The following is a 20,703-nucleotide window of genomic DNA, read 5'->3' as shown; positions in this document are numbered from 1 at the left end:
CATAAAAAGCTACAATATTCAGTTTACATAAAGTCTTTTCATGAAGGTGACATCACAGAGTATCTCTGAGCTTAGCGAAAAGTCTCAAGACTTTAGAGGGCTTTTTCTTTTGGTCTGCTTTAAATTACACATCCCTCAAAACACCAGCAGAGCTTTACAGTGGCCCCTTCTCCCACTGTAGAAACCTTGTAAGCAGATCTGCTTGTGAATGAAGCAAGTGCAAAATAGGACAAATTCTCCAATCAGTCGCTGCAACCCAGAGCACTATAGTGGTGGAGATCAGGGGCACACTGCAACCCTCTTAAAATCCACAGTTAAAAATCAAAGATGAGAATTTCACCCTTCATTCCTACACATTGGCAACGTAGCACCTGATTTCTTCGGTTTTCAAGGCATTTTGTGTTCCTATGCTTTAAACTGGTGGCTGAAGTTTTGCCTGCGGAAGCAAAAAAATGAACCCACGCCAATGATGATCACGGATAAAACCAACACAAATGTTAATATAATGAGGAAGTTGATTTTCTTCAGGTCCTCTTTTTCACAGTCTTCTGGTCTAATGTTCCCGATGTGCATTTCTTCCTGGTACCCGAAGTTCTGAGTGTACTGGCACGTTAAGTGCTCCACGTTGGGGATCTGGACATTTTTGTTCTGGATCATTGATGAAAGCCAGATGTTTCCACAGCAGTTGAGTGGGTTCCCAGTGAGATACAAGTTTTTAAGGGAATTTTCTAATGCTAAAATATTACTGTTCTGTAATGTACTAAACCTATTGTTCCGTAGGTCCAGAACTTCCACTGGAGAGTCACTACCCCACTTAGGCAGCCAGTTCAGCTGATTTTCAGAGAGGTTTAAATGTTTAAGGTGACTAAAACAAGGCAAGTCAATATTTAAATCTGTCAGGCTATTGCCATGTAAATACAAATATTCCAGAGACATTTCCAGTCCTGATAATGCTTTAACTTCTATTTTCAGTCCGGGGTTCATGGAGAGATCCAAGACAATCAGAGAAGTCTTGTAGAAAGTGTATGCTGGGAGAGTGTTCAGCATATTGTCGGCTAGGTACAAGTACTGAAGAGTAGGAGAATCAACAAACGATACACAACCACTTTCTTCCCCAGCAAGTCTTTGCTTTGCTAATCCCGAGTACATGCTGCAGAGGCTGACGTTATTGCTCTCCAGATTAAGCAGCCTGAGGCTAGGAAGCCTTGAGAAGATATCAAACTGCAGGGCCTGGAGATGGTTGTTTTGAATATAGAGCTCCTTCAAATTCGACAAGGTGCCGACATCGAGGAGAAGGCTTTGCAAAGCGTTGGAGCTCAAGTCGAGGACCGTTAGGGAGACCAATGCGCTGTCATAAGTTACTGCAAATGCCTGAAGACAGTTTTTACTGAGATTGAGGGTGTGAAGGGACAACATTGATTCAAAGAACTCATCTGGAATGGATTTGATTTCATTATAACTTAAGTCTAAATATACAAGCTGGGATAAATAAAGAGAACTTTTGTTTCTACTCGGCTTCTGATCAAGAAGATGAAAAGAAGCATCTAGCCATTCGTTTTCCATGTAGTCCATTTTATTATGCGGGGATTCAGAGGTGAGCTGGATTAAATTCTTCGATAAATTCAGAGTTACCAGCTTATTTACCTGAGGGAAGACTGGGAAGCGAAGCAGTTTGTTTTCGCTCAGATCCAAACATCTTAAGCTGTATTCATCATCTGACTTTGTGGTGTGGAAGCTCTCAATGCTATTCCTGCTAAGGTCAAGTATCTCCAGCTGCCTGAGGTTGAAATCAGAGATGCAAGTAATTGAATTCATGGAGAGATTGAGTTTGGAAAGGTTCGCTAGAGTCTCAAAAGCACCTTCTTCTATTTCCATGATGATGTTACTCTGAAGATCTATCTCCACAAGACTAGGAGATCCCTGAAACATCTTGTGTGATATCATTATAATACTGTTGTCTGCCAAGGAGAGATACCGTAGTGCTGGAGCTTGTTTAATGAAATACTCAGCCATCCCGTTGTACAGACTGTTGTGGGACAAGTCCAGGATTTCCACCTTGGGTAAAAGTCCAATCCCCTCTGTCCCATTCTGAGCAAGCTCATACAAGTGATTGTTGGCAAAATTTATTTCCAGCAAACTCGTCATGTGCGCAAACACTCCAGGCGTGATGAAGCTTATCTGGTTGGAGCTTAAATCCAGGCACTGGAGGGAAGTGTAAGATGATAATGGCATTTCAGGGATGCTTTGGATCAGATTTCCAGACAGATCTATTTTATTTATGTTCCGATGGAGCTCATGAGGGACTTGGTGGAGGTCTTTGTTGTAGCAAAACGCCTGCAAGTTTGCCTGCCAGAAAAAAGAGAGAAAAAGGGTTGTCACATGAAAAATGAAAAGCATATTTGCATGAAACATAGAGAAAAGAAGCACCCAGGCAGATCCTTCTTGTGAAGCCCTGATCATACCACTTTCTCTGAGCATTCACACAGCAAGAACAATGATCCTAACGCTTCTTTGCAGCTCACAGCACTCCTTTTAATTCTGACCTTTTAATTTTCTCCTTTTTGTACCTTTCCCCCAGACTCATTGTAATAGCCTCATGTAAAGGAATTTTGCCTTCTTTCCATTGCACTCAAGCACTGTTTCCTCACTTTGGTTCTGGTGTTTAATTCTCTCAGCTTCCTCACTGTGTTAGATTTTGCAAGCAGAGCTTGCAAAAGAGAATTAAAGAAGTACTCAGAAGAGCCTCGTTCTATTGACAACGTAGGTCCTCAAGCAAGAATATAGCAAAATGTATAAGGACCCTATAGCATAAATCCCCATCCCTCTCCTTCTTAGTCACACCCTCAGATATTTGACCATGTTTTCCTTTAGCTGTGTCTTGGTTAAGAAATGCATCTTTAACCAAATGGGTCATTCAGCAATTGAATGACTTCTGATGCAAATCTCCAAACTCTTCCTGCTTTTGCCACCCATGTTAGTCCTTTTCCTAAGGCAACAGTTGCTCTCTTCTTCTGTGGGGAGCATGCCTTATGAAACCATCCACACAAGACACCCATGATAAAGCATGGAAAATTATGTAAAGTCAACTTTTGAGAGGGGAAATAGCTCTGATGTGCAGTGAGTGTCGTGCCTTTTCAGTCCAATTCTTAGGATCAGGTTAGAGAAAAAAAAAAAAGAAGTGTCAAATTCATCTTCTAGATGCATATGCCCTCACTACAAGAAAGACATTGTGGTTCTGGAGCGTGTCTAAAGAAGGACAATGAACATTAGCAAAAATTTCTTTACTGAAAAAGTGGTGAAACGTTGGAACAGGCTGCCCGAGGCAGTGGTGGAGTCCCCATCCCTGGAGATATTGAAAAGCCGTGTAGGTGTGGTGCTCAGGGACATGGTTAGTGGTGGCCCTGGCAGTGCTGGGTTAATGTTTGAACTTGGGGTTCTTTAAGGTCTTTTCCAACTAAAATGATTCTACAGTTCTATGATTCTATGTCTGTTTAATTGCAGCTCGGACTGAATCTACGTCCAGAGCAAACTTTGAGATGTGTGTTCAAAAGGAACGCTGGAAAAATGAACACGATCACCCTTGCATAAATGTCAGGCTGTATTTTGTTATTAAGGAGAAGATATAGCAGTGGGAGGAAGTGGAATGTGAAAAGCTTAGGCAGCATTTAATTTACTGGAGGAAAACTCTTGTTATGAATGTATTTGGGTGACTGGGTCATGTAGTGTTTGTAGAAAGATCAGAAAGAAAAGAAAGAAAAACATCTATTGAATCTCAACTTCTATGGAGAAGCGGAGTCCAGATTCCATGACGCAAAGTTTTTCAGACATTAAAGAAACATTAAATGTAAAAAAATATTAAGAACCATCTGTTTCATGTGAACTTTTAGGTGAATGAAGTGGCAGGTCTGTTTTGGAGCAGCGGAGCAGTAGTCAGCGTTTTGTGAATCTCTTTTGCGTCATGTGAGTTTTGGAGACCGCACAAAAATGTGCCAGAGAAGTGTAAGGACTCATCCAAACTCTAGATATACACAGGCTGCTCTGCAGTCCTTCCCATGAGACATCTTTCTTAAAGATCTCCAGTAAATGGCCTTTTAACACCTGAACCTTTTCCTTTTTTTTCCCCTCCAACTCACTCAAATCTCCCTCAGCTAAACAAAATAGAAAAAAAAGAGAGAGAGGCATTCTCTGGTTTCTCCCTGACATTATTTCTTTCCTGCAAAGCCACTGTAGATTTGCTCATTTTGAGATAAAATGAGCACAAAGTTCAGCTTAGTTCTAAGATCCAAATAACAGAGGCAGGGGAAATCTCTTCTTACTTGTTTGTGGAAGAGGGAGAAGCCAGAAGAGTACAAAAATAATTTTTCATTGACTGTTTTAATCCACACTGAATTTCTTACCTGGTCTGTTCTGCATAATTTTCTGCCCCAAGGCTCAAAGTGCATGATTTTTGTTCTCATCAGCACCAGTAAGAAAAGGTGAAGCATGTCTTGGTGGGATGGAGCAAACACCATCTATTTACATGTGTCTCCCCTCCTCCCACCCCACAGCCCAATGGCTTGGCAGCCTGAGGCTGGAAAAGAGGTTTTTTCCAGTCTCACGTTCTGATTTCTGCCAGTGCTGCCACCGGTTTGTTTGAAGACCTTTGGCAAGAAGTACTGCAGGGTGGGGAGCACTTTGCTCTTTTGGTGTCTAGTCAGTAACTGGAGAAAAATAAATGATGGAGCTGCTCAAAAGCTGAGCATCGTTTGGACTCTGACTCCTGCTCTTCAGGGCTCAGCACTGTGTGGAAGTTGTCATCCAGCTTAATAAAACCCATAAAAAAGAAGATCCAAGCCTCCACCTGTGTTCTCCTGTGTCGACTCATCAGAATTTGAATGAAAGAATTTAGGCTGGAGCCCCTGTCCATGTCTATTATCTAGATGAGCTGTCCAGGTAGAGACTCAGTGACGCAACCAAACCTTAGCAATTTGCCCAGGTATCCGCTGACCTATGATAGCTGGTGGCGCACACGTTCTCACATTATCTCAAGGCAAGGTAAGATATAATTTGCTAAAAAACCTTGCCTTCTAGAAATTATTTGAAAGCTCCTCCTTTGCCAGTTAACATCAATTTGCAGAAACATCTTTCTTTGGGAGGTAAAACATGAATCAGTTGAAGCCCTTTTCTTTGGAAGGCAATGAGAGTTGGAAAGAACCTCCTGACACTTAAGCTGTGCCTTGTTCTTGCAAACAGGTAGATGTCCTGTAATTTGTGTAATCGGTGCAGCTCACTCCTGCCTCAGGGCTCTGGTAGGGACTTCCTAAAACCTCTTTGACAAGAATTTGGTTCAGTGACAGGAGCACCAGCAGTGGATCAGAGAGGGGCAAGGACTTCTGACTCACGCCTCTGGGATGAAAGTTTCCATTTCTGAGCCTCCGCTATTCTGAAGGTGTCGCCGTGGGGAAAGTACCACAGAAAACAGCGAGACTACAGCGAAAAATAATCATGTGAAGTAAGGAGGACCCTCAAGGGACCCATCAGCTAATCCAGTAGCTCCCTCTTTCTTCAAGCTGTGTTTGGATTTTCACCCTCCTCCTCCTCCCATAGGACTGAAGGCCCAGCACAGGAAGACGACCGACACTGACATTTGCGATGCTGAGCTGTTAATTTATACCAGATGAGCATCCTCAGCCCCTGACTGCAGCGTGTTTTCTGTCGGGGCTGAATTTATCCCAGACGTGTTGCGTAGAGGCTCGGGTTGTTGGCTCAATGAGTGCGGTGGTGGAAGCGTGTGTTTACTTCTCAGCAATCAGCCTGATCTGTGACCCATCAAGAAATAGGACGGGACGAATCTGCTTGGATTATTGCGTGTCTTGCCCAGCCCTCATGTGACTATGATACATGGGACCCAAGCTGTCATGTTTACAGTGGCTTCATCAGTCTTGCCTCTCCAGGCAATGGACTGAGCTACACAGTCACCTTCCCAAGATCTTTTTATATAGACAAAGTCTTAATTTCTCTGGAATTCAGGAAGTGCAGCAATACGGCAGGGTGGGCAGGAATGGAATGAGTCCCATAAGGGAGATGTGTACAGCTAACAAATTATTTTTTTTCCCTATTTTGGAAATTCTTGAGGATTTGTGCTGAACAGCTTCAACGTTCAGGGGAAAAAAAAAAGGTATTTTTAAACGGCTTGTTACAGTCAGAAGCACTTGGATAGGGAAGGGAGAAGGTTCAGCTGTGAACATTTATAATATCACACCAGGTGCTTGCAAAAATTCAAGGATTAGATTTTGTACTGGAGCACGAGCCTTTGTCACTTCTTTTGCCTCCAGCAAAAGTCAGGTACAGCTCCCCTGGCAGCAATGCTGTGTCAGGGCAGAGGAGGTCACCCTCCCCGTTATTACAAAAGGGTGGGTATAGATGTATTTCACAGAAGATGCTTTATTTAAAGCACAAAGAACTTAGACCTGATATAAAGGAGTTGATTTTACATCTAACTTCTTTCTCGGCCTCAGCCACAGAATCCTTGTACAGTCTTGGGGAAATCAGGTCATATTTCTTTTAACCACCTCCCTTTAGGAAAAAAAAAAAAGGGGATAATAACCCTTCTCTTTTCCCCTCCTTTTATATGCTGTCACTACAAGTACACGGTCTTGATGAGCACCCACTAACCCAGCCAAGCCCAGTTCTGCCATCACAGAGATATTGGTCCTGGGGGGGATTTCTCCTCCCAGAGATCCCTCTCAGTGCCTGCAGCAAGGGGGTCCCAATCTCATCCAGGGTCTCAAGGAGCCTGAGCAGGGAGACAGCCTTACCATCTCACAGGACATCCCCTCTATGGGCTGATGGTTGGAGGTCCCTCTGTTCGCCACTGCCAGGAGGAGGATGACGATGTACAGTTTCATGGTTCTGCAAGTGAAAGTAACTACAGTTAGACTTCAGATGTGACACAGTGGTTGATGCATGTGAAAGCTGGCACCAGATCATCATCTGACATGGAGAAGCACACACGCAGTGCAATAAATTAACCATTTCCTGAGCCTACAGCACTTACGACCTACCTATGCCCCTTTGCATCTCTGAGCCTGGTGGTTAAAAGAGATTTATATGAGGACTTGAAAGGAACATCCAAAGCATTTCATGGGATTTTCAGTGTGATTTCAGCTGTTACCTAGCTGATGCTCAGGACACCCAATGAAGTCCAGATGTTGAGGCTGGGCAGCGTGTCTGGCAGCCACTGAAAACCAACTTACTTTCACTCTCCCCATAGAGGCAGCTCAGGTACTTTCAACTGGGCTGGAACTTTGGGGTGTCAAATCCTGAGCAAAGTGAACCAGTGCCACTCAGAAAAAAACAAGAATTGGGAACAGTTTTCATTTCCATCCACAATATTTTCCACTTTTCTCATCCCAGAGAGTCAAAGCGCTTTTGCACATTCATCCATATTTGTCACGTTAATATAAACAGCTTCAAGAATGGACTGAGAACCTGTGCAAATGTTAGTTTTCTGTTTTATATATTTCAGGTATGGTAGACTCTTAAGTACCTTTGAAAGCAAATGCCCTACAAAGAGACAGATATAAAATGGAATGGATTTGTGTGAAACACAGGATTCATCATAGGTTAACATTTTGGAAAGCTCTCCAGAAAAGAGCATTGAAATGGCTGCGAAAGGACTCTGTCACCGGGCAGTGGAATTAAAATGCAAACAAAGCTAAGGGAAAGCATTTATCCTTCAAATGGCGTGTTTCTGGATGGACACTAATGAGGCCTTTGGTGGTTGTCACCACTGATTGCCCTCCAGAAGCCACTTCGTCATGACAGCTTGTGCTGCAAACACGCCAAATCTGTATTTGTACGGCTTCTTGCTGGCAGATCTGAGCTGGTCCTACCTGCATCCAGGACTGGTGAGACACATGCCAGCTCTCAGCTAGAAGCCATGCAGCTGTACTTATCTAGCTCTGCTCTTAAGTCCTTCCAGGGGCAAGCCTGCATCTGGCAAGCTCCAGGCACACACCAATCCCATGCATGTGTTGCCGCCAAAAAACAGCATCAACGTAGCGTTACTCAGCGGCTCCCACCCACGGAGCATCAGGAGGCTGGAAGCAACAGAGACGAGATCATTCCCAGCTGATGGAGATCCCTTGGCTTAGTCACTGCTCGAGGGATGGAGCTGTTTGAGGATATTTGACGGCCACGCTTCTGCAAACAATGGCAACTGCTGAACAATACCAACAGATTGACTACGGGAACCTGCCCATCCCTCCAGTTCCCAACCAGAGAAGAGAGCTGTATACTAGGAGGAGAGAAACCAGGCAAGCTTAGACCATAGCTACTTTGTTTTCACATGGCATATTCCTTCCAGTTCAGGGAAGCAACTCATGGTGGATGATGATCTGGGACCCCAAGGTGAAAGAGCTTGGGGTTTGTCTTTGGGACTCAGCAGCAGGATCGGAAGTCTGTTCCTCTCATTTAAAACAAAACCAAGGATGTTCATTCTCTTTCTGTTTCATTAACATTTGCAAAATACACCAAAATGATCCTATGGAAGGAGGAATTGCTCTGTTGTTCTCCCTCTGCTACTCAGTCCCCAGGCAGGGTTGCCTCCCCTAAGGAGTTAAAAATGAGCTTTATTGTTTGGGTATTAGTTTGCTGGAATTGGAAAAGGCCAAATGTACCAATGATTAAGAGGCTTTACTCAGAGTCCTCAAATGGAAATTACTTCTGTTTAGATCCAATGAATTAAGCTAAGGAAATCTACATGGATATTATCCACCACAGAGCATCACCCTGATGCATCCAGAGCTCTCTGAGGTATCTTGTCGCACTGACAGTGCAAGAAATAAGCTCTTCGCTTCTTCGTAATAAACCCGATCCAAGGTCTTCACATGCCTTGAAATTTCCTAAACGGTTTATAAAACAACTGGAAAATTGATCTAATTGAATACAAAAATGTGATTTAATGGCTTACTGTGTAAGACAGATCTGTAGTGAGCAAGGATGCTGTCCCTCAAGGTGTTTCTAAGGTGGCTGTCACACCTTGAAGCACTAGGATGTGGTGGTCTCTTCCAAAAAAGAGAACATATGGGCTCCATCCAGAGGAGGGTAAGCCACTCCTCTTGGTACAGGACAACCTCTTTGCTCCAAGAGATTCCCTTCCCAAGGTGATTTCCAGTTCAGATGTCCAGCTGAGATGCTGCATCTGTCTTGGGAGACTTTTAAAACCCACCTGGACGCGTTCCTGTGTGATGTAGTCTGGGTGATCCTGCTCTGGCAGGGGGATTAGACTAGGTGATCTCTAGAGGTCCCTTCCAACTCCAACAATTCTGTGATTCTCCTGCTCTAGCTTTTCTCTGGAAAACCTTTAGACCCTCCGCAGCAACACCGAGCATGACACAGCACTGTGTCCCCCTCCTCTCTGTCCTCTGGGCAGGTCTCAGCCCCCTCCCTCCCATTGCAGAGCTCAGGGCGCCCCATTGCCGTGGTGTCAGAGAGCATCACCACTAAACCTTTCCTCCTGACACTGACATCTCTAAATACAGCTTACAAAAACAGTCCGGGAGCAGCAACGGCGGCAACTTGACCTAAAGGAACTTCTAGTGCTCCGCAGCTTTCCCAGAATTGCAGCAGCTTCGTGCTCAGTGCCAGTTTGCTCCCTCTGGCAGCTGTGATAAAATTCCTGGCGTACGTCAGAGCAGGACTGAGCTCTGAACCCCATTCGGTGTCACAGCTTTCCATCCCAGTGCTTCAAAATCACCCATCCCCATCTGACAAATATAGGTGGTTTCAGTGATAACACCCACAAGGAGTTTTATTAAGTGGGTCAAGTAATTTAGCATCTAGAAAAAGCACGGTACCCAAACCACGTCAGCCTATCCACGTAGAGACAGGAGGGCAACGGCAGAGAAGAGCAGTGATTTGCTCCAACTCACATCTGAAACTGGAATAATCAGGGTTTAATCCCAGTTTTCGCAGTTCCCACTCCAGAACTCCATTACAATATTAACCCTGAAACCACTTCTTAGATGTTGCTTCTAGCCAACAACAGAAGCACCTTCCAAATTTCCCCCCAAAGGCACTTTTTGTTACTGCTTAGACAATTTATAGACATATTCTCCTGCACCAAAGAGAGGTCAAAGAAAAAAATACACAAAACACAAATTGATCTCCCCAGGGTCTGCCCCTTTTCCTACACAAGTGCTGCTAATTTAGAGCCTTCAGGGTTAAAAAGGGTGAATATTTCACATTTACCTTGATTCAAGGGCTTCTCCCATCCCCAAACACTCCTTCTCATGTCTCTGAAAAGCATATCCAGCTCTTCAAAGCCCCGATCAGCCCTGGAACCGATGAAATTATTCTTTAGCTTCGCGTTCACCCATCCAGGACGCCAAGAGTCTCTCACTCGCAACTTCGGAATGAAGGCATTTTCAGGGGAAAAAACCTTATTTGGGACAGTTGTCTGCTTTAAATTATGTTGCTTGTCTTCCTCCGGACTCCTCTCCAGGCTCTCGCTGGGTCCTAGCCACCGCTGTGCTCCGGACGGAGTCAGCTCCTGCGCGACATCCTGCAGCCCTTTGCTCGGGGCAGGCGTTGAGAAGCGAGGGGGGATTTTTTTTATTATTTATTTTTTTTTTACCAGAGGTTTTTTTTTTCCTCGGGGGAATAAGTGACTTATCGTTGCCACTGCCATTGTTTCGCTGTGTGCGTGGTGCAAGGCGGCGTGTTTACTTTAGGGTTTGGTGTCCGCGAGTCGCATTCCTGGAGGGTTGCAGCCTCCTGCTCCTAAATCACTCACTGCAACACTAGGGAAAGCGAGCGCTGGAGGATTAAGGGTTTCCAATTCGCGGTTGATAAATACAAAGCACAGAATCTGGAAACCTGTCCTGGAAGAAATGACTATTTTTTGCAATGGTCACGCTCATTAGAGTGTGGTAAAAGTCTGCTGGCAGAATGTGGCTTCAGCGTCAGCTACAACGCACCTGACTTGAAGGATTTTCATGGAATTAGGGACCTCGATAAAAGCAAGAGAGTCCAAACATCTGGTTGAGCTGCTGGATTTTTGGCAGAGAGTACCTAGTGCTGAATCTACTGGATCTGCTAGGAAAAACTCCCGTTGCAAAAGAGGTGCTTTCTGTCATGCAGAAGGTGAACGCCCAGCTTTTTATTTATTATTTTGTGCTGCCCTCTAGGGCTGCAGCAGCTGTCTAATTGCTCGTTTCCTCTCTTCCCTTTGCTAACTAAACCCTGCTTCTGAAAATTCTCACCTTTACATAGATTTCCCTGTTGCTTTCTCCCAACCTGATGAGCCTGAACTGTTGCAACAAACTATTCCTGTGGCTGAAACATTCCACCGGAAGAGTTGGGCTCTTTTGCTTTGCGGTGCACCCCGAAACGAGCTATGAAGAGGTGGCAGTACGCACGCGGGCGTGATTTGGTGCAACGGATAGAAAAATCCACATTTAGCTCTCAGGAGAAGGCTCTGCCAGGGAGATCACCACAACCTTCGACAGGTTGCTCTTGACTGGGCTCTCATCAAGCTGGTTTTGATCACCTTCCCCCAAGCACATCTTGCCTTGAGCTTCCTTTGGTGGGAGCTGGTTGCAGAGCTGGTTTTCACTTTCATCCCTTTGGCACACTCCCTGGAATCAAGCCATCCATCTGCAATCTCCTTGAGGCCACTGGGAAACTCAAGTCAAAGATGCAGACCACTGTGGTGTCCAGAGCATTAAAAGGCTTTTTCTTTTTTTTTTGATGCTCTGAGTTTATGGTTTGCCTCATCAGCAGTGTGCAACAGCATTTGCAACACACAGACACTTTCGCAAGGAAAACCTCAAATATCTGAGGTCTTCAAGAAGAGAAGAATATTCTTTTAAAAAAAAGAGAAAGAATAATTTGATTTGATCTGGAGGTGGAATATGAATATCATGCCTATAAATGAGAGTAGCGAGTGCTCTGGATGGTTGCAGCTTCGCATTTTTCTACACTTGGATGTTCAGAGCACTTTAGGAAGTTTATATTTTCAGGGGTAAAAATAGCAAGGTTTCTGTTGGTTGTGCATTTTTAAAAAGCCAGCTCTGTTCCTCAAGCCATCGTACTGAGCGGTCAAGCAGCTGTGCCAGCTGAACTGTGAAGAAGAGCCTGGACAGGAACAAATGCCAAAGCAGGAGGGAAGGGCACGCACTGATTCTGCTGCCTAGGATTTTGCTTCATTAAAATCACAACTTTAGAGGACACCAACTGCGCTAGGAAAGATCAGCACTGTCCTTACCGTCTTTTCCCTTTCCTAAAGGGAATTTCACAGCAAACACTTTCAAAGACCCTGAAGCATCTGGCTGGCTTCCCATTTCCAATATTATTATGATTTGAGCTACCCAGCAGTTTACACCTTAAAGTGGTGTTGAAACATGAAGGCAGTGTGTCTGCCCAGCAAAGCAAGCATCACCTGCATCAGACCGATTGGGTCATCTCCATTGGACAGATTGGAGAATCCAGCTTCTTTTGCTCACCCCCATGAAACAGAAACATAGAATCATAGAATGGTTTGGCTTGGAAGGGACCTTAAAGACCATTTAGGTTGACCCCTACAACACAGGTGGGGACACTTTTCACTAGACCAGATTGCTCAGAGCCCCTGTCCCATCCCAGACAGACTGAGAGAGTTGGGGCTGTTCAGTCTGCAGAAAAGAGGGCTCTGAGGAGACCTTATTGTGGCTTCCAGTGTCTCAAGGGGGCTACAAGAAAGCTGGGGAGGGGCTTGTGAGGATGTCGGGCAGTGACAGGACTAGAGGGAATGGATTGAAGCTGGAGATGGGTCGGTTCAGATGGGACGTGAGGAAGAAGTTCTTCCCCATGAGGGTGGGGAGACCCTGGCACAGGTTGCCCAGAGAGGGGGTGGCAGCCCCATCCCTGGGAGTTTTTCAGGCCAGGCTGGATGGGGCTCTGGGCAGCCTGATCTCGTGGGGGATGTCCCTGCCCATGGCAGGGGTTGGAACTGGATGATCTTTAAGGTCCTTTCCAGCCCTGACAATTCTGTGATTCTACGATACCACCGATGCACTTCTGACTCCACGACATCAGGCCCTTCCTGACTTTCATGGGATCTCCTCAGCATCTGCCGCCAGCTCCAACATGAGCTGGATTTCATCCCACATCACCCAAAGCTGGGGGGTCACCTTGTCAGACCCCTCCTCTCCTCCAAACCCTCTTCCCAGGTGGACTAGAGCAAAAACCAAAAAGCAAATCTCAGCTGCTGGCTCACACCAGCTGGTCCATAATCTGCTGCAGGTTCCCAGGGGCTTTAGCTAAGCAAGAGTATGTCTTGATGATTATGTGTCTTGAACCTCCAGACCTTTTGGAGTCTGTCCATCCACGACACTGCTGCTTTCTAAGGCATTGCTTGGGGATTGAGCCCTGGGTTGAGCCGCATGAATCAAACTCTCCAGAGCAGCAAAAAACCCCAAGCTCCCCCTTTAGAAAGTGGGTCCAAGCTGCAAGGGCAGGGGTGGGACAAGTCTTGCTCCCTCTCGACTGGAATAGCTCCCTGGTGATTCATCCCACTAGGGAGCTGGAGACAACATTAATATTAACCCTATTAAAAAAATAAACAGTCCATGCCGTCCTCAGCCAAAACCTTGGAGAAAGAGTCACAGCTCCAGCTCCTGCAACCCTCCAACATCTCCAGGATCTGCGTCTCCTGCTTCGGGTTGCTCCTGCCAGCCGTGCTGTGTTTGGACTTTCATGGGCAGAAGCAGCCTTTTGCCCCTCTGGTGTCAACTCCACACGTCACAATAAGCACACCTACATCTCCTGCATTCCCAGCACGGCTTTTCTCCCGCCTTTTGAAGTTGTTGCCCTTCTTCCTTCTCTCTCCTTCCTCTCTCCATATGTTCTTCTACCAGGTGTTCAGCCAACATCATTTCCTCACCAAAAACTGGTGTTTCCAATTAAATGGACACATGCGGTTTAGCCAGTTCCTCTACTTAATTCATTTTTTTTCCTATTCCTTTCTCCAGGAGAGAAAATGTAAAGGAATGAGAATTGCAGGAAACCCACCAGTCTGGAGACCTTGTGAGCAAGGGGCTGAGTTAAAGGACAACAGGGAAAACAAACCCACTTCCATCAATAAAATGTGACATGGACTGGCATTTGCAGATTAAACAAACTGAACTTAGAATCATAAGACCATAGAATTGTCAGGATTGGAAGGGACTTGAAATACTCTCCCTAGAGAACAAAATTCCTGGAGAAACTCAAATTCACAAACCAAAGGAGAATCTTTTTTTCCACACTTTTGATCTAAGAGCAGCAAACAGATAGAAAAAAAATGGCTTTTAATTAGTCAATTTTTCTTGTACTGGCAGCAGAGTCAGTGTTTGAGGTGTACTCAATTTATATGATCCAACAGGAAATAAAAAGAAGTGAGGAAAATTATTTCTGATAGATGTGACTTGCACCCCTCGAATCCATCCATCATTGTATTAGTAAAAGGCCAAGCACTGATACAGTCACTAAGCTGTAACCATCTGCTTTAAAAAGAGATGACTGAGTATGAATTTTTATTACTGCAACCTAAAGGATTTCAGCATGTTAGAGTATTAAGACGATTTTAAAGTTGAGAGTATTACATCTTATTAAAATCAATTTTCCACTGTTGTGGGAAGCCAGACTTGGGCTTCTGTTTAAGGGAAACATATTTGTACTTTTTATCAAAAACACAACAGGGTTTGGCTTTAGAAAAATGATCCGTGACGTTTACACGAACGAGGGTTTTCTAAAACTTTACTGTCTCCAAATATTGCCTGAACCTTAACTCCTCAGACGTGGCAGAACGCTATCAGTAAGCCATCCCTCACCCAAGGTGACATTCAAGCTGTCAGGATCGTAAGAGTAGAAAAACAACGCCGCTGTCTCCCACCGCGTGCTCCAAAGGGAGAGTTCAATGACAGCGGTGACAGCAAGGAGAGCAGGGTGAGCTGAGCAGCATCTCGCCAGTTTATCCCGGGGACTGTGTGATTTGCCCAAGGCTACGTTAAGATTCGGTGTCGGAGAGCGTTTCGCGAGCGCACGATGCTGATCTCTGCAGCACTCCTGGTTCAGAGCGCTATAATGCAGTAACTCCATAAATAGACTAAAGTCCCGTGAAGAAAGAAGAGGGGGGGAAAAAAAAAAAAGAAATCTCCCTGTCTCCCATTACTGTAAACACAGAGGAGAAAAGCAAGGCAGGCATCTGACAACTCTATTGTTATAAACTAACCGGTGCCTCCTTAACGTAAAGGATCTAACTCGCTGCAGCACAAGTCCCTGATGGATTAAATATACAGCTGCGTGGATAGAGGCATCTACACTACGTGTTCACTCAGTTCCCCAACCCGTTCATAAACACCGTATATTTTATTTATACAGTGCCTTCCTCCTCTGTGTTATTTTTAAAGGCTGCAGCTCTAAACCACCAGAGCCCTCATCTCTCCCGCAGTCGAAAGCTCAACTTTCCGGCACGCTCCCTGTCTCGCACGCTTCTCCACGTACCTGCTCTGTGGCTGGAGGAGGAGGAGGAGGAGGTTTCGCCTCTGCTTGCAGCCTTCTGCCTCCCGGACTCTCCCAGCAGCCTTTCCAGCGCGAGCCGAGGAAGAGTTTCCTTGGGGAAGTCGTACCTCTGTTGCATGCCAGCTGACTAAAACTCTGCGAGCTCCGAGAGAAGTTTGAAGTCACAGGGAAAAAAAATACTCCCCATAGACTGGTCCTTGAATTCATTCCTTCGCAGTCATGAGCTCTTATATATTCCCAGGCTCCCACGAGCACGTGAATACATACCTCCGTAATAGTTTTAAAATGTGTGTGTCCTCTGCGCTTCTCTTTATTTTCCATTTCGTTCATTCAACCTTGGCTTGTTTCCTGCAGCTTCTCAGCTGGTAATTATGCTCCTCTCTCGTATTGACACATGAAACAGTCTGCGAATACCACAAAAAAAATCCCATCTGCAGGCTTTTGGGGACATGTGCTGGTCTCTGAAGTTCACTGTGCCTGTCCCACAGATGCGAGCCTGTGCTTTTGGCTGTGCAGAACTTTGGGTTCTGGGCAGGGCGGGGAGCAGATCTGGGGGTATATCAAGGGGACTGAGCTTGCTGCAACCCCTAAACACCAGATCGGGGCAGGATCAGGTGTGTAAGAAAAGAGTAAATCAGTGGGAAGCATCACAGCAGGGCAAACACGTCACGTTTGGTGTCCCAACAGCTCGGGGGTGTCCCCGTGGCATAGCAGTGGGACAGCCAAATGTACCCCTGGGGGACAGGAAAACTCAATTTAATGCTTGAATGGTTAATAACATTCTAAAAAGGTCGATGGAATGGATTTCTGTTTTGTTTCCTTGTGTGTGAAACTTCGTTTTATTGGAGAAGCAATGCCCTCGTGTAAATCTGTGGGAGACCTGCACATTGCCTGTGCTGTCTTCTGCATAGACTTGTCCTTATACCTGGGCAGGTGTCCACTGCTTCCACGTGTTAGGCTGCAGGAGCACAAACCTCTGAGAGGGTCTTGCCAGCTCCTGAGTGGGTGTCTTAGGACCTGAGCTCCCCTGGGCCACCCCACCAAGTTAGCTCCTACAGGCAATGGGGACAACTGCAAATCTCCCACCTTGTCGCCTAGATGAGGAGCACCTCCACTGGGTGACCTCCCCCTTCGAGGAGACCTGTGTTTCCCCAGCTTTGCACCAAGATGTGCAACGATAGATTGTGATTTTCACCAAAACCCCACAGAATACTGACTCCCTTCTCCCAGACAGCACTGATTCTGTTCCATTTTTCCTGGATCTGCTTATTAAAATCAGCTAAGAACCATGTCTTTTCATACCATGGGCCAAACAACTTTGTGGATTCCACTCAACATCTGCTGGCTCCCAGCCTTTGCTTCCTCGCAACAGGTTACTGCTCATTTTCTGTATCGCACCAGCTCCTGTAAGTCAGAGTTTTCTCAGCTCTCCAGATGAAAACATCCACAGATGTGAAAGATGTGGCTCCTTAAATATCATGGTAGATGCATCTTGCACATGTTGTTGCAATAAGTATGTAACAAGGATAATCCATTTAATGGTAACGTGTACATAATGTTAAAGAAGTAAATAGTGATGTTATTACCGCCTGTGCATGTGTATGGTGGTATATATGTATTTATTGAAAACATCCACAGATGTGAAAGATGTGGCTCCTTAAATATCATGGTAGATGCATCTTGCACATGTTGTTGCAATAAGTATGTAACAAGGATAATCCATTTAATGGTAACGTGTACATAATGCTAAAGAAGTAAATAGCGATTTTATTACCGCAATAACTATTGCCTGTGCATGTGTATAGTGGTATATAGGTATTTATTAAAGGCCAAATGGCTTAGCAACTAGTAAGTGAACTTTTTACCATTGACTTGTCTTGGCATCAGAAGCAAATCCTATGGAGAAACTTGCTCATGTACAGCGGTCCCCAAACCTTCTTGATGTCCTCAGAAGAGCATTTTCACGGGATGTAGGTGGTCCCAGGAACACAAGGCAGTACTAAAGAGTGAGATTATGGCCTCAACAACCCTCTGCGACACCTAAACTAACTATCCACTATCTGTCCATCTCGTGGCACCATGCCCAGTGAATGTGCCTGCTCTGTCTGGTTTGGCATGAGTTCGGCGTTGATGTGTTGATGTCCACCTCCCACCCAAGACGAAGCTTGTCTCTTACTCTGTGCTAGCTTATTTGATCAGGACTGACCCACAAGGAGTGTTCAACGAGGCACAAGGATATATTATATTTCCTGTCACCACGCCAGGCCACCCTGATAGCCAGCTTGATGTCACAGCAGGATAGCTGTGGACCTGCTGCTCAGAGACAGGGATCTGGTTGTATTTTCCAAGCGGTGCATGACCAGCTAATTGGAAAACGGTCTATCACAGGCAGGATAAGAAGTCTCCTGACAATAAATTTCAGACTCATATGGAAGCAGAAGGAATTATTCCCACTGATCCTGCTGTTGTTAGGTCTCCATCTCTGGTGTGTGGGCTGCAGAAGACTTGGGTCAACCCATGGTTGATTCCCAGTGCCACCTGAGTGCTGATGCTTTTCCAGTTACAACTCTCTCACTAAAGACGTGTCTCCCAGGGAGTGATCCTTGGCCTGATCTGCACAGACCTGGCCCTTCTCTAGAGCAAATTGACAATGTCCAGGTATGCAGCACTCAGATATCCAGCTCTGGATGGTGTCCCCACAACCCTGAGGTTGTTGTTTCACTGTTACATCTCCTTCTGAGTACTTTTAACAATGGGGGGACGGCATCCAAAGCCCTCTGGAATGGTCTAGAACTGTGCAGAGCAGAAGCAGCAGGACCTGAAAGAACTACACCCAGCTTCACAGAATCACAGAATGTTAGAGGTTGGAAGAGACCTCGAAAGATCTGGTCCAACCCCCCTGGCAGAGCAGGGTCACCCACAGTAGGTCATGCAGGAACGCATCCAGGTGGGTTTTGAATGTCTCCAGAGAAGGAGACTCCATACCCTCTCTGGGCAGCCTGGGCCAGGGCTCTGTCACCCTTACAGTAAAAAAGTTTTTTCTAATATTTTTATGGAACCTCCTATGTTCCAGCTTGTGCCCATTGCTCCTTGTCCTGTCACCGGACGTCACTGAGAAGAGCCTGGCTCCGTCCTCCTGACACTCCCCCTTTCCATATTTATAAACATGAATGAGGTCATCTCTCAGCCTCCTCTTCTCCAAACTGAAGAGCCCCAGCCTGGAAGGAAGAAGGTGTTCGGTAAGGAAAGGTGCTCATGAGAGAGCTCACCCTCAGCGTGGCTGACTGTGAGGAGCCGGGTTATCTGGCTGTGTCGATGTGCCCATGCACACGCCGTGAAAGAATCTGAGGACACCAGGAGGGACACCACACCCTGAAGACTTGCAGCATCACGCCTGCAATGATTTCTCCTGGTGCCTGCCCTGCACACCTCCACACTAGGGCAGCAAGGTGTGGGGACCAGCAAATCCCACTTCAAAAGGCCACAGGTGAGTGAGGGTCACAAAAAATCAACCCTCAGTCGTGTCTTGCCATAGGCTCAACCCCTCCGAGTCTTGTGGGATTCTCGCTCTTCCACAGGAGAGGTGAACAGGCTTGGTTGGTGGGGCTGGCATGAAGACAAGCAGAAATGCATGAACAGAAACTCCCACCTATTGAGATGTTCCAAGACATCGCTGCCAGTATAAGCATAATTATCTTGAGCTGACATTAGCCCAGTTGCTTTTTAGAAATTGCACTACAAAAAAAAAAAAGATGAAAATTGAAAAGAAATCAGGCAGGAAGAGAAGAACTGTCAATTTTTAATCACTCGCAAAAGATTAGAGGGTGACCACGTGCTCACCTCACGCCTAAAATAGGTTGCATCATGTCAACAGGATGCCCATCTCTAATTATAAATGATATTTCCTCAGACTAAACAAAGTTTGATATTTATGCTCCATTTCCTCCAGCTCTGATTATAGTGCGTTCTTAAAAAAAATGCATGAGGAGCAAGAGGGCCGAGAGCTTTGCTCTGGCCACTCGTTTTTCTGTTCCTGCTGCTGTTCAGGGAAGTTTGTTGCTGGGACCATCATGGTGTATGTTTACACGCTGGGATTTTTACATGCCGTGGTGCTGATGCTGGTGGTGAGTAGGACGGAGGGGTTGTCCTGGTCACCAGGTCACCTGTGGTTCCTGTCACATCTCAGTCTTATCCTATGGTGCCTGCCTAAAGACACACTGTGTCTTTTGTTGAATTTGAGGAAGAGGCAGCTCTTGGCCCCCTCTGCCACCAACCATCATCTTCCTCAGGTCTACGTGCCCTTGGGCCATGAAGATATTGCCATTGAGGTTAAGAGATGGGTAGATGTTGTGCTGAGGGACATGGGTTAGTGGTATTGATAGGGCTAAGACAAAGGCTGGACTCCATGATCTTTGATCAACCCAAATCATTCTATAAATCTATGATTCTATGACTCTATGATCTTGAAGGTCTCTTCCAACCAAAACTGCTCTATGATTCTATGACTGCAAGATGCAGACAGCTCCACTCACAACTACAGAGGAGAAATCTCTTAGCTAGCTCCAAGTCAGCTACCAGTAACCCAGGCAGAGGTGAAATTCGTCCAAAAAGCAAGTAAAAAAATGCATGTCCAGTTCTCCTGGCATACTCCACACTCACCCAGCCAGAAAATCAAACAAGAAAGCAAAATGCACAAGATGGTGCTCGAGACAGCCATGGAGAGCTTGAGGGATGTCGTACAACACTTGGAGTGGCAGCTATTTTTGAAACTCCCCACATGAGCAGGAACCACCACAAGATATGGATGAAGTGACTGGTGATAAGGGTCTTCTGCAGTGTAAGACACTACAGCAGGTGACACAAATACAGCTGAGAAGAAAATGCTGGAGGGTTGCTGGGACATGGGGCAGTGAGACAGGAAGAGAAAAAGGAGAGGGGAAACATGTGGGCAAAATTCCCAACCAAGAAAAAGCATACCACAGGAGCTGCAGAGAGTCCCATCAACTTTGGGGAGTTGAAATGAGGCAAATGGAATTTGTGTTTGTATTGTGTGGGGCTAAAACTGTCTCCAGGGTCCTCTGGGTTTATTTTCCAATGGCTGTGGACCTCAGACATACACCATTGCTTGGTGAGACTTTGAGGTGGAGCTTGCAAGCGAAGTTGCCAGGTGAACATCTC

General features: G+C 45.7%; 1 protein-coding gene across 1 annotated transcript; it reads right to left on the bottom strand.

Annotated features, from left to right (window-relative positions):
• Positions 1 to 405: 405 nt before the first annotated feature.
• Positions 406 to 10,537, bottom strand: LRRC32 (leucine rich repeat containing 32). Its single transcript, XM_009868653.1, has 3 exons — positions 10,234 to 10,537; positions 6,798 to 6,891; positions 406 to 2,346 (listed from the first exon to the last, which is right to left on the bottom strand). The coding sequence occupies exons 1-3, from the start codon at positions 10,254 to 10,256 to the stop codon at positions 406 to 408; spliced, it is 2,058 nt and encodes a 685-aa protein (XP_009866955.1). The 5' UTR covers positions 10,257 to 10,537.
• Positions 10,538 to 20,703: the final 10,166 nt, after the last annotated feature.

The sequence above is a fragment of the Apaloderma vittatum genome, unplaced genomic scaffold, assembly GCF_000703405.1.
Source record: "Apaloderma vittatum isolate BGI_N311 unplaced genomic scaffold, ASM70340v1 scaffold1034, whole genome shotgun sequence".
In the NCBI taxonomy this organism is placed as follows: domain Eukaryota; kingdom Metazoa; phylum Chordata; class Aves; order Trogoniformes; family Trogonidae; genus Apaloderma; species Apaloderma vittatum.
This window is presented reverse-complemented; position numbering and strand designations above follow the sequence as displayed.